This window comes from Babylonia areolata, chromosome 1 (genome assembly GCF_041734735.1).
Source record: "Babylonia areolata isolate BAREFJ2019XMU chromosome 1, ASM4173473v1, whole genome shotgun sequence".
Classification (NCBI taxonomy): Eukaryota; Metazoa; Mollusca; class Gastropoda; order Neogastropoda; family Buccinidae; genus Babylonia; species Babylonia areolata.
In genome coordinates this window covers 93726730-93741629 of record NC_134876.1, presented here as the reverse complement: position 1 = coordinate 93741629, position 14900 = coordinate 93726730, and the positions used below count along the sequence as shown (strand labels likewise).

Genomic DNA, 14900 nt, shown 5'->3' with positions numbered 1-14900 from the left:
GTCTATTGTACCTTTGAAATTATGTGCTGCTCTTCTAGCAGTTTGGTCTACCCATTCATTTGAAGATATTCCACAATATTTGTGTGTGCGTGTGTGTGTGTTCAGAGTTACAGTTGAAGAACAGTAAGAATCTATACTGGGCAAAAAAAAAAGTTAATTCAGCTGATGCGGGACACACTGTATCCCAGGAATCTTATCGCCAGTTTTGGAGCAGACACGCACAGTGAACTGAAACTGATGCATCATGGCATCGATATAGATTCAGAATGACATGGTTTTTTTTGGAGTGAACATTCTGGACAGTGAGTGAACAATCAGTGGCCAGTTCAACCAGTCTTGAAGAAGACACAACATGTGAAAGAGTGAATCATCGCAACTCTAAATTTCAGTTTGCTCCATAGATAAAAAAGAAGAAAAAAAAGAAAAGAATCTTTCAAAACAGTAGATATGTTCAGTCTTTGTCAGAATGTGTGTATTTTATGGTGTGTGTTTTGTATCATAAACAGTCCATGACATGGAATGATAACGGTAACAAGAACAACAATCAGCAGTTAAACAGTGTATGTTCTGCGGCTTTAAGCATGTTGAACTAAAGGCTTATGACATTCCAGGAAATAAACATAAGTTCTGTGAGGTGACAAATAATAGATCTGGGCCCAATAATGTCCCATAAAATAAACACTGGACCTATAACATCCCAGGAGAAAACAATACTACATGTGTTGAGTTTGAAGTGTAATCAGAATGTGGGAGCCATTGATTATATAATATTTCAACTAATGAAAATTATCCACTGTCTGTCAGTGTGTGTGTGTTTTAGACCTGTGAACAACACACAGCATAGCTTCATACATGTACATTGATCTTCATGTTGATTCAGTGGTTATTTTCAATTCAAGTTTCTGGTAAAATCTTGGTAGATGTAAATTACCTAGTAAACACCTGAGGTCTAGCAAACACCCACCCTCAGTTTGCTGCAAATGCCTACTCCCTGCTTTGAAAAGAAGAAGAAAGAACATTATCACAAGCTCATGATAATTCAGTTTATGTTTGTGAGCATGTTGCTTTTCAAAACAAAGCACACTTAGATATAGAGGTAAATGATGGAACATCTGCATGGCATGTCAATGTGTCATTGAAAAACCCAAGTGAAAGCATGATTACTCCATGACGCACTGTCTTGATTCAGCAGGATTTGTTCTCAGTCTCAGTGCAGCCAGTGCTGTATGGTGAAACTAAGTAATCAAGGGCTTGGGCTTCCACAAAGGGTAAACTACCCAGTAAATGACCACACCTATCTTCAGGGTAAAATTTATGCAAAGTAGGGGTGGGCACTTACAAAATGGTTTACAGTCATTGACAATGGTTGGGGTTGTGCCAGTTCCTAACTCATTAGTTGTGGATATCCTCAGCTCAGTTAGCCTCCCTTTCAAAGCGTACGTTGGTCCAGGATGTTGCTGGTGTTGCACAAAAACAGCTTCTTGAAACGACATGTGGGACCAGATTGCCAGGTGAGGGCCATACATGAATGCGTAATAGCCGAGTGGTTAAAGCATTGGACTTTAAATCTGAGGGTCCCGGGTTTGAATCTGGGTGACGGTGCCTGGTGGGTAAAAGGTGGAGATTTTTCCAATCTCCCAGGTCAACATATGTGCAGACCTGCTAGTACCTGAACCCCCTTCTTTTGTATATGCACACAGAAGATCAAATACACACATTAAAGATCCTGTAATCCATGCCAGTGTCCATGTGGATAATGGAAACAAGACCATACCCAGCATGCATGCCCCTGAAAATGTATTATGGCTGCCTACATGGCAAGCTAAATAAAACAATCATACACGTAAAATGTTACATGTCTGTGTATGTGTGTGTGCATGAAATCTGATTGAATGACACAGGAAACAAACGATGAGCGCCCAATGCCAGCCATCAGTCAGCTCTGCCCAGGAAGGCAGCCTGTTGTGCAAATGACCCATGTTTGTAAAGTGCTTAGAGCTTGGTCTGACCGAAGATAGGTGCTACATAAGTATCCACATCATCACTGTGAATGAAGTACCTACACGTTCCACTTACAGAGGCACTACCCCTTCTCTAAACACCTGGACACAATGCATTTCATTTGGAGCATGTGCTTTTAGTCTGTGTGTATGTGCGTGTGTGTGTGTGCATGCATGTGTTTGTTTGTGTGTGTGTGTGTGTGTGAATCTTTGTATTGACTACTTTGTTCACTTTGTGCATGAAAGAGAACCCAGAGCAACAACAGGGTTGTCCCTGGCAATTTTTTTGTAGACAAATTCATATTGATAGGAAAACAAATACACTTGCAGGCAGGCAGAACAAAAAAGAAAAAAACAAAAAGGGGTGGTGCTGAACTGTAACAATGTGCTCTCCCAGCTATCGAGGGCAGCCTGAGTTTTACACAGAGAAATCTGTAAATAAACATAGGTGATATGGCTCATAGTCATATGCACAGTGCTGAAGGATGGATTGACCCTTGTCTCCATTGATGGAATTACTGAAGTTGTGAAGGATGCATGGCAGTCTTCATCTGACAGGAATGAATTGGCTGTTCCAATAGGCAGATTCTCTGCCAACTTCCAGGCTGAAACAGAAACAGAAGTGTGTGTGTGTGTGTGTGTATTGACGAGGGAGGACAAATGGATACTTCCTTCCTTCCTTCCATTGAGTGATCACAGTCAATACTTGACTATTCTATCACTGAATAAAAAGGGGTCTGCGGAAGATACATTTAGGTCTACATAGGTTTCTTTATATAAGAAAAAGAAAAAAAGGTATATTCTGGTATTATATCCTGGAGACCATCGACACAAAGGTGTCAACTGAGCTGGCCTCCACAGCTCTCTGGGGCAAGGCGTTCCAATCCCGGATGGTACGTGGGAGGAAACCAGCCTGCCTGTATCTAGTTTTGCAGAAGATTTGCTCCAGCTGCTCAGAGTGGGTGCGTCACTGTTGTAGCGGTGGTGGTACCAGTTTTTCTTTCAGCAAATCCATGCTTACATAATTATGTTTGATTTTATACAGCATGTTCAGTCTGACTGTTTGGTGGCGTTGTTGCAGGGAGGGCCATCCAAGGTCTTGTAGCATTGCTGATACGCTCGAAGTGTTTCGGTAGCATCTCAGCATAAATCTGGCTGCTCGTCTCTGGACTGCCTTGAGTAGGTCAATGTCCTGTTGTTGCTGGACTTCTCAAATGCCTTTGACAAGGTGCCTCACCGCCGTACCTCCTTCTCAAGCTCTGTCACAACAGAATCTGTGGACATACACTTTGCTGGATTGAAGAGTTCCTCACCAATAGAACCCAGCAAGTGAATATTGAAGGACAGATCTCCACCATCGGCAAAGTGACCTCCATATGCAGGGTTCCTCAGGGATCTGTCCTTGGCCCAACTCTGTTTGTCATTTACATTAACGACATCAACAAAAACATCAAATCCACGGTCCGTCTGTTTGCCAGTGACACCATCCCATACCAGATATTGACATCAGTCTCCTGGAGTGCACCCCCATTGTGGATAGTCACCCTGTACAGGGATTACCACAGGATTATATACAAGACAAGTGTGTGTATTTATATATGTATGTGCATGTATATGAGTTTCCACAAATGAAGCTTTTATGTATTTGCTTGTATCTTAAAAATTTAGATCCACATATTTGTCAAATGAGGTTCTTTTCAAATGTGTTAAATTCCTCAGTATTTCGTGTGATTCATTTTTAAAACAGAAGCAAAGTCAAAAAGCATTATTTGGTGAACATGCGCAGATACACGCACGCACACACACACACACACACACACAGACGCAGCATGAGGTATGGAAAACTGTCAAATGTCATCCCAAGACCTCCCTTTTTTTATTTTGCATAAATCTGTCACTTGTATAAATTCATTTATTTATTTATTTTAAACAATGAATGTGGTATCCTTTCCCTTCTTTCATTTCCCCAGCATTACTTTGCATTTATCGTCGTTAAATTATAAACCCCACTTATCTAGCCATTCCTTTACAAATATTTTTCTTTAATCTGCAACGCAAATGAATTTTGTGAGGTGGCACCAGTATTTGAATGTAGATACTCGATTCGAACTGTCTCATCAGTCGTGATATTTTTGCATTCGGCGACTTTTGCATTCTGCTACATTCTTCAGCATGACCATGTGATGTGGTCCGCACTACTGACGCCTCCTTGAAATTATAGTCTAATTAAAAACAAAAACAAAAAAACGTAATGATGATCACACAAACACACACTTCTAAAACCATTTCCTAAACCGGTTTCATATTCCCGATCCAAGCGGAAGAGGAAATAAAGTGCCCGGATATGCGCCTGAATGACTATCTTCCGCAATCATGGGAACCGAAAGTATCAGTTTCTCAGCAAAGGTAAATGAATGTTGTGATGTAGAACAGCGAGTAATTTTGATTTATGCTGATTTCCATAAAATTTGAACAATGAAATTAGGATTTAACTTTGACGAGCTGACTGAACAACGTTTTGATTACCAATGAAGTGTACGGAATTTTGTCATACATTAATTTAATGCAAATGACAGCTGACGAATAGTGACAGGTAATTTTACGTGACAACAGGGTTGTGCAAACATGGCTTTCCATTTCAGTCAGTATGTAAATATGTATGTGAAGATTCATGGCAGTAGTCATCGTGACCGCCAAAGTTCGAAAGCTTCAGTATATTATGCCATGGTGGCTCAGTTGGCCATTTTCTCTTGAAGATTAACAAAAATTGTCGGTAACGATATGTTCCGATACCGTTCACCATACAAGGAAGCAAACCGATGTGCGCAAAAAGAAAAGACATAAACTGTATGTCTGATGGCATAAAAAAAAATAGCAGAATATCCGACATACGGGATAACAACAGGTGCATTTCCATTCAGGCTAGAAAAAAATGGATCAGAAAAAAAAAATCGTTCTTCTGTTAGTGTATCACCGCCAGTGATAGTGTAGTCCATACCGATTCCACCACTAGCTTCTGGACATTGTTAAGTAAATAGCTGGACATCCACCATCAGCGGACCATCAGAAACCCCCACATGATGATAATGACGATAGGAAAACAATACACTTGCTGGCAGGAGAAAAAAGAAAAAAAAAAGAAAAAAAAGTGGCGTTGCATTGTAGAGACTCCCTCTACCTTTGGGGAGCAGCCTGAATTTTACACAGAGAAATCTGTTGTGACAAAACAGTTATACAGTCCAGTACAATACAATAATTGTATTGTTGTATGGGAACCACGCTAAATGTTGTTTTGAAACTGATTCCAAACCATTGCACAACTCTTATTCCTTTACCAACTAATCTTTCTTCTTTTCTTTCAAAAGCTGTTATTACATTAAGTTGAATGGCAGTGATTAGATGTAATAAACTGCAAGGCAATGTCAGTATGTATTGTTACACATTGTTGCTTTTGTTTTTCTTTTAAATGCATGACCAGCATTGTTTTGTAGATGATTGTGTTGTGATCAGTGCAGCTGGATATATTTTTGTGTTTTAATGACCAACCAAACTAGAAACATCATCTGAGTTTTTTTCACTCTGACATGGATTCAAGATTTTCATGTGCCTTCTTTGGATGATTTTTATGTGTGTTTTTGTCACCATGAGTATCATAAAGATTAAATGATTTTTATTTAAGCCTTCTTTGTTCAAACATCAGTTACATGAATTTCTTGTGTGTCTTGTTTAAGGAAAACCAACGTCATCGTGTTGATGGAAGTGCTGCACTTCGATTTTGAGATATACACTGGGGTTTCAGTGTGTTAGACATGTTTGCATGTTTGGGCATCTGTTGACGTGTTGACCTGAAAAACTGAAATAAGATATTTAGATCTATATTGAGATGAACAGAAAGATAGATTGACAGACAGACAAAGATAGATAGATAGATAAATGAACAGAGACAAACAAAAACAGAGTGGAAAAGAGAGAGGAAGAGAGAGAGAGAGAGATTCTCAGTGCATGTGATTCCACCTTGGTCATCACATTCACAACAACCATGATCAAAATCTCAGACGTTTACCAATCATTATTTATGTTTTTGTTTTCAGGTTGTGTTGTGGTGGTAATTATGCCAGGTACTGGTGCTAAGAGCAGAAGAGGAAAAGCGACAGATCAGCGAAAACATCAACCAGGAGCAAGTTCAGCATCAGCCAAACCAAAGGGAAAGCAGTCAGAGACAGGCAGGCCAGGAGCTGCCAGTGCCGGTACTGTGCAGCCCTCAAGTGTGGTCCCAGAGGGCAGGAAGAGTGCTCCAGCCTCAACAGTGAAAGGCAGGTCGTCTACATCCCAGTCTACAAAGACTTCTGCTGACACAGCAAACAAAGCCAACAAAAGGAAAATGGGTAAGTTGTTTTATGATGCATGTTGCTTTTATGTATATGTGTCCATTCATTCTTTGGCTTGTAGATGACACATTGAAACAAATATCGTGCTATGGACCCAAAACTGAGTGCTCTCCTAACTTGGTTTTCTCCCACACTGTAAGGGTCAGTGATGACACGCGAGTTCATTGTTGCCTCCTTTGTGTTAACTTTGTTAGAAGTAGGTAATATTTGTTGTTTTACCATTCTGTTCACAAACAAACAATGCACTGTGTTTCAGCAGAGCCGATGGATTGGCAGTCATCTGGACAAGAGCTAATCTCCAACAAATCGGCCTTTGACATGAATGCTTTTGTTGGGACAGACAGCAAACCGACCTCTCCAGATGATAAGTAGGGTTTACTCTTTCTTTCTTTCTTCATGAAGGAAACAGTTGGGTTTGACAATATAGCCAGATACACAATGGCTAATGAAAAGATGAAGATGAGCATCAAGTATATATCAAGCATATGTACGTCAGGATCATTGACAGTGTTAAATTAATGTGTAAACATATCTCTGTTCAGTATTATTGTTTTGTTGAAGCCACCCATGAAGAGTAGAATGAAACAGAATGGTGTACTGTGAACTGCTGTGTAAGCTCCCACCCCTGCTTTGCACAAGCTTCACTCTAAAGTTGGGGTGGGCGTTTACTAGGTACTGTACCCCCTGCGATGGCCCATTTTCTTACCAAGTTTGACTATACATTGCTGGCTTGGTAGGGAGTGAGAACAAAACACCTAGCTGCTGAAACAAGATGCTGTGTCAATGAGTAATGTCAGGCTCTCCATTTTTTAATTTTTTTTTTTATTTTTTTTTTTTATACAATGACACATCAACATCTCATGCAGGTGTTCTGTTCATTATCACTAGATCAAAATCTACACTGCTTTGAAAAGCAATATGATCACAAATAATAAACTGAATTATCAGTATTTTATGGTAATTTTCTTTTTATTTCAAAATTGGAGATGGGGTTGGAGGGGGTTAACAAGTTGATTTACCGAATGCACAGTTTTTGACCCAAATGGGCGGTGGGCATTTGCTAGGTACTGGACGTTTACAAGGCAGTTTACAGTCATTACCTATGTTGTTGACAAGGCACACAAGGCCAAGCCAACATTGCACTGACTGTGAAAACAGTGCACAGGCACAGTAGCCAACACTCCTTCAAAGAGACAAGTGCAAGCCGAGGTACACATGTCCAAACCAGTGGTGCTGAATTTGACCCATCACACACTGTGCTACAGGGAAACAAACACTGCAGAGTTACTCTCCAAGACACAGCAAACCATGGAAAACTGCCTCATCAGTTAATACTTTGTATGAAATTGATGAATGTGGAAGGGCAAAAATGAATTAACAAAAATATAAACAAACTATTGGGAAGTAGTCAATAGATAAATAAATAAGTAAATAATCAATAGCTAAATGAATAAGTAAATAGTTGGGTAAAAGGAGAACCAGCTTCCATGGTGAAGCGGTTAGCATGAATGGCAAGACAGGAGTTTGATTCCCTGCAGAGGTGTGTAGGTGTGTTTTTTGGGGTTTTTTTTCTGCCCATGGTCACCTCCTCCCCGGAGCTGAGAGTAGATAGGCTCCAATGGGAAGACTGGGACCGCACAGTTGAGGAAGTGTCTAAAGGAGCGTTGCTTAAATTTCCTCATAAGCACTGCAGGTGTCTGTATGTCTGAGGCCTTGTTGACGCTCTAGATATGTATATAATGAAGAGAAGCATAGTGTACAGTCTTGTCACATGGTCCCATGTGTGAAACGGACCTTCACAGCAGAATTGTCACCATCCTCATTCTCATTCATCATAAATATGCCCCTTATTCAGATTCTATAGCCTTTCATACCCTGTTTTCATGGTGACCTCAGTTTTAATCCCCCTCCACTTCCATGCTGGGGGTGAGTCCCTGTCAGTGTCATTGGTGTTGGCAGATTAATAAAATGGGGGACTGTCGCTGAAGAGATGTAGTGGTGGTTTTCACTGGGGGTGGGATGCTCAGTCTGTGTGTGTGTGTGTGTGTATGTGTGTGTGCACGCGCGCATGTGTGTGTGAGCGCGTATGTGTGTGTGCTTGTATGGATGTATACATGTGTACATTGTATTTGTCAAAGTTGTATTATGATTAAGAAAAAAAAATATCACCCTGTTGTCTGAAAATGGTGGCACTCTTGGTAGGTAAGTTGTTTGCAAGGACACCTGTATGTACTGAACCTCACCAAACAGATTTTGTTGTTTGAACTGTTCCCAGAATGGAGCCGCCACAAACTGGGGACGGTGGGCATGCAGACAAAGGTACGTACTGCACCAAGTATTTCCCCTTTGTTTCTGATTACATTCCTACCTCTTGCCTCCTCCCTCTTTCCCCCTATCGCAGCATTCTCTTGGTTGGTGTTTGGGAATTCTTGTCACTGAAGTGTTTGTAAAAACATGGGTAGGTGTGGACTGGTTCTCTGTTGTGTTGATGTTTGTAAAAACATGGTTTAATTACACATACTTAACCGTGACCCAACTAGTGCAGACTCCGGCAGGGGTCTGACATTCCTGTCCTGTGCAAACTACTATCGCTAAAAACATGGATTTGTTAATTGTTGGTGTTGATTCTACAGGTGTGGACTGGTTATCTGTTGTGTTGATGTTTGTAAAAACATGGATTTGTTAATTGTTGGTGTTGATTCTACAGGTGTGGACTGGTTCTCTGTTGTGTTGATGCTGTGGCTGTACATGGTGTAGCATACTCGCTATGCTGTGGTCAGTGTGCCCCTCTCTTTCCCCCTCACCACAGCAACACACATGCGTGCAGCAGCATCCACACACATGCGTGCGCACGTGCACACTCACACACACACACACACACACACACACCACACACAATGTTGGCCCACTGGTACTTGACCCTGATCCTTCCTCTGCCCAAGCTGTACATCATGTAGCAGCGTCTGAATGCCAGGCCTTGTTCAGTTCATGAAATGTGTTAAACTAACAAGCACCTCGTGTGGTTTGCACATGTGATGCCATCAGCAAGATCCACAACCACACATAACACATGGTTGCCAATTATCTGTTGGTGCTGATTGTATAAGTGTGGACTGCTTACCTGTTGTGTTGATGCTGTGACTGTGCCTGGTTGTTTGCCAGACGTTGCTGATTCTGGAAGTGATTTCAAGGGGTTTCAAGTTCAGTGTTGTGTTAGTCAGTGACTATGAAGGGCTGCAGTGGGTTTTAGTGGGTTTCCAGTTCAGTGTTGTGTTAGTCAGTGAACATGAAGGGCTACAGTGGGTTTCAGTGGGTTTCCAGTTCAGTGTTGTGTTAGTCAGTGACTATGAAGGGCTGCAGTGGGTTTTAGTGGGTTTCCAGTTCAGTGTTGTGTTAGTCAGTGACTATGAAGGGCTGCAGTGTGTGTTCCATCTCTGTTCCTCAGTGCAGCAACAGTATGTGGACAAAGCTCACGCCGAGCTGACTCCATCAGGCGCAGGAGGTGAAGGTCACCGTGATGAATCATCTGACTCGCAGCACTCAGAGTGAGTGACCTTCCCTTTATAGTGTATAATTATAATGTGTGTATGTGTATGCATGAGACAATATTGATATAAACAACTAGATTATGTGCAACAAATTGTTCTGAACTGAAGGTGTATATTTGTAAGAGAGTTTCTGTGACTGTTTTTGTGTGACAGCTTCTGATATTGATCAATACATTATTGGTGGTACCATCTTTGTGAAGAACTTTCAGGTTTACTTTGAGCTGTGGTCATTGGCGCAGATGTTAGTGCTGGCCTCTCATTATCGTTTGCTTAATGTCTCATTGGCTTTATGGATTGAAGTGATGTGTTTAAAAACAGAAATATATATATATATTTAGATAGATAGATATGGGAAATGTGGCATGAATTTCAATAATGTTATGTTGTCTTTGTCTTGTTGCATCTCAGCATTGTGTTGTATTATGATGCGCTCAGTGCTCGACAGTTTAGCAACACAATGCTGTAATATTGATGTGTAGTGTAGTGTGGCATCACAATGCTGTGCTGTATTGTAATGTGTGCGATATTATGTAGCATTACAATGTTGTGTTGCATTGTGATGTTGTGTGCTTTATAGTATAGCTTCACAATGTTCTGTTGTATTGTGATGTGTAGCATCACAATGTTGTGTTATATATATCATGATGTGTTGTGTGCTATATAGTGTAGCATCACAATATTTTCTCGTATCATGATGTGTTGTGTGCTATATAGCGTAGCATCACAGTGTTGTGTCATGTTGTGATGTGTTGTGAGCTTAACAGTGTAGCACCACAGTGTTGTAATACAATGTGTTCCACGGTGTTGCATTTCATAGTTGTGTTATAATATATTCTGTGCCCTTCAGTTTAGCACCACATCTGAAGTGTTCTGTAGTGTAGCATTACACTGTTATATTGTGATGTGTTTTGTGCTCAAAAGTAGCATCACAATGTTGTGTTATATTATGATGTATTCTGTGCATCTGTAGTGTAGCATTATGTGGCTTTGTTATATTAAAATGTGGTGTTTGTTTTGTAATGTAGCATTTCATTGTTAATTTGGATTGTGATGTGTTCTGAGCATTATAATGTAGCATTTTGTTATGTTGTATTGTGATGTGTTCTGTCCTTTGTATTCTAATAGTGCATTATTATTAAGTTAATGATGTGTCTTATCATGAAATCTGTGATGTGTAATGTAGTATACCCTCGTATTAGTTGTTTCTTGACATGTGTGTGTGTGTGTGTGTGTCTGTGTGTGTGTGTGTGTGTGTGTGTTGTATGCTGCGTATATGTGTGCTCAGTTCAGATAGAGATGATGACTTTGATATGGAAGCAGAGGAGCAGACAAACAAACCCAGGAGACATGATCCCAACCAACCATGGAAGGTGAGGCAACAATTTCTTTGCAGTATGTTTTTATGTAGTTATGTTGTAAATAAGACACACACAAAAAAAGAAAAAAAATGAGATGTCTTTGCCTCCACGGAGCAGGGAAAGCAGGAATGGGGAGATGGTGGGTGCAACATCTGCGTGGTTAAAGCGTTTGACTTTCAGTCCGAGAGTCCTGTGTTTGAATTCCAGTCATGACAAATTGTGGGTTTAGGGTTGAGATTTTTCCGATCTCCCAGGTCAACAGATGTGCAGACCTGCTAGTGCCTGATCCCCCACTGTGTGTGTATACACATGTAGAAAATCAAATTTGCATGTCAAAGATCCGATAATCCATGTTAGGGTTCAGTGTTATGGAAACAAGAGCATACCCAGCATGCACACCACCACTTGTTCGCATGAGTAAATGTAGAAGTTGCAGCTTACCAGTGCAGAAGAAGGATTAGGGACATTGAAGGTGCCACAGCAGTAGAAAATCAGTGCAGAACTTCTGCAGTTCATACACATTTCTTGTAATCAGTATAAAGTCTTGTCATCAACATGATCACCCTGTAATCCAAGTGATCACCCTGTAATCCAAGTGATCACCCTGTAATCAAAGCAGTCACCTGAAATCCAAGAGATGACCCTGTAATGGCCCTGTTACCCAGGTGATTGTCTTGTAATTCAGGCGAGGCATCCACCCAGTAATCCATGCTGTCACTCAGTAATCCAGGTGCCTTTCCTATAATTCAAGCTATCACCCTGTGATTGTCCTGTAACCTAAGTGATCACTCTGTAATCTGAGTGATCATCCTGTGGTCTTCTCATAATCTAAGTGAACATCTTTTAATCCAAGTGGTTGTCCTGTAATCCAGTGAATGCCCTGTAACCCAAGTGATCACTTTGTAAACTGAGCGATCATCCTGTGATTATCCTGTAATCCAAGTGATAGTCTTGTAACACATGTGATCACCCTCAAATTGAACGATCACCCTGTAACTCAAATGACCACTGTGTAAACTATGTGGCAAACTGTCGCAGGGAGTGCCACTTGATAAACTGAAGACAACGCCCCGCTGTCTGCCTAGAACCCTGAAACTGGAGAGGAGCAGAGACCATTGTATTGGTGTCCGAACACCTGTGAGCAAGTCTTTGTTTCTTTCTTTTTTGACTTTAATGAATTTTTTTTTCTAAGGTGTTAAAACACAAAGTGAACGTGTGTAGTAGCCTAGCTTCAGTTATGTGTGGGCGTTGGGGGAGGAGGTGCAGTGGGTATGTAGAGGTAGGGGGGGAACACTTCAACAATGATTTTTCTCAGCAGTTATAAGCATTATACCGATAGCATGAACCTGTACATGTTCAACATATTTCTTCTTAGACAAAGAAGAGGTTGTTGAGGATGAAAAGGTAGAGAAAGGGGGAGGGGGCTTGGGTAAAATATTTCTGTCAATATGTTGGATACCATAGTTTATGGCCAGTAATGTGAGGTACACCCTGGTTTCAAAGAAAAAAAAATTTGAACACATATATGCTGCATAGCACACTTCTGATGAGCCTCATCTGCTGAAAATCATGAAAAGTGAAAGTCCTCTTTCAGGACCATTGGTCTGGAATGGCTCTCTCTTGTGCCATTTGGTTTCAGTTTGATTTGATGGTGAACATCAAAACAGTGTCAAACTGTACAGTGGTAAAACTGAAGCATATATGTGTTGTTATTCAGTGTGTTTATTGTGATCAACTTTGTTATCAAATATTAAGTTAGTTGTGAGAGGCGGAACCAGTTGGCCATAAGAATGTAGATACAGAGAGGCTGCACACAACCTTTGATACACATGTGTCAGATTTTATGAGAAATGTTGTGCCTCATAGGCCAGAAATTATGGTAGTTGCAGTATGCCTTTTAATGTGGCATGTTTATGCCTTTTATGTGTTTAATTTTTTTAAAATTTTATTGTAACACTCAGATTAGATGGACTGAAGTAGACACATATGCACACACACATGCATGCATGCACAAACACACACATACTCATATACACACACAAAACACACACATACACACACATGCAGGCAGAGAGACACTATGTTAGTATGTGGCATTTTTGTTGTCTTTTCTTTCCCTTTCTTCCATTTTGTCTTTATTTTCACTTTTTGCTGTTAGTTGTGTTATTTAGTAACATTTTTTGGACATTTTTTTTTGCAGCAGCATTCATAAACAAATTTTCCTAATCTTGTTTGTATATATTCATTATCTGTTAGCATCACCTGACTGGGAATATTTCCTGTGTTATTCGAATTTTGAATATTTTGAATTGTGTATGTGTGTGCATGTGTGTGTGTGTGTGTGTGTGTGTGTACATGTGTGTGTGTGTATGTGTGTGTGTATGTGTGTTTTGTGTGTGTGTGTGTGTGTGTGTTTCAGTTTCAGTACAAGGCCGATACAATACCTGCTCCTTGTTTAGCAGGAGGCAAGTGGGATGCAGATCACGTGCGCATGCCATTTGCCTATGAAAGCAAGTGCACCACTGATGGGGTAAGTAGAACATTGCATGATTGTGATGATGATGATGATGATGATGATGATGATGATGACCCCAGAAAGCAGGTGCACCATAGATGTGGTAAGTGGAACATTGCTTGATGATGATTATTGTTTTTGATGTTAGTAATAATAATAATAATAATAATAATGAATACTTATATAGCACACTATCCAGAAATCTGCTCTAGGTGCTTTACAAAAACGCTTTTGGTAACATAAAACATCATATCTATGTTACTTACACACACCAAAATGTGACTACACACAGACACACACAGACACACACACACACACACACGCGCTGCATACATACATTTTAACATACATGTGTATCTAACAGCTACCCTAACACATACGCACACATAGGCAGGCACAAACTTACATAAACACACGCACAGTTGTAATAGTAATATTCCTAATTTCTGTCCATTAAGTTGTAGCCATCTTTATGCAGCATTTTTGTATTGCATGTGCTCCTTCCGCCCCCGCTACGTTTCCATTGTGATACAAAATATCATATTAAAAAGTGGAATGTTGCTGATGAGTGCAAGGTTGTATGTTCTTATGTGTCACACACACACACACACACACACACACACACACACACACACACACACAAAGATGTTGAAAATAACTTTTGATAAAAGATAATAGTGAAATATTTACATTGTGCACACTTCCAAATTGAAGTGGGGCTCGTGCACTGTAGGCGTACGTTTGAATTTGTTGCGTTTTTTTTGTTGTTTTCTTATTATTTTAGTTTCATTACAAAATTTCACTTTGAATAAAAATTTAAAAAATGAAAGAAAAGGAAAAAGTTAAAAAGAAAATAGGGTGGAGAGGGTGGGTGGATTACCACTGACAACAACAGAACAAGATCAGCAGTCCCACTCATGCACATATACAGAAATGCCAACTGTTACGATTTCGCCGTATTTTGCTGCGCTCGATCACATTTATCCTGATGTTATGCCAATGTCAGAATTGTTCCAATGAGTTCATTTTCATCTACATAGCATGGTCACATGTTTTCCTGTCATAACATTACCCAGATGCTCCAGATCTAT

At 40.3% G+C, this 14900-nt stretch overlaps 1 protein-coding gene across 1 annotated transcript in view; it reads left to right on the top strand.

The window, feature by feature from the left end:
- Positions 1–4364: 4364 nt before the first annotated feature.
- Positions 4365–14900, top strand: part of LOC143289332 (poly(ADP-ribose) glycohydrolase-like) — a 38665-nt gene continuing 28129 nt past the window's right edge. Inside the window, exons 1-8 of the mRNA XM_076598334.1 lie at positions 4365–4406; positions 6092–6385; positions 6645–6756; positions 8664–8707; positions 9834–9933; positions 11222–11306; positions 12333–12431; positions 13714–13824. Coding sequence (XP_076454449.1) covers positions 6112–6385; positions 6645–6756; positions 8664–8707; positions 9834–9933; positions 11222–11306; positions 12333–12431; positions 13714–13824 — 825 coding nt within the window. The 5' untranslated portion in view covers positions 4365–4406; positions 6092–6111. The remainder of the gene's footprint in view (positions 4407–6091; positions 6386–6644; positions 6757–8663; positions 8708–9833; positions 9934–11221; positions 11307–12332; positions 12432–13713; positions 13825–14900) is intronic.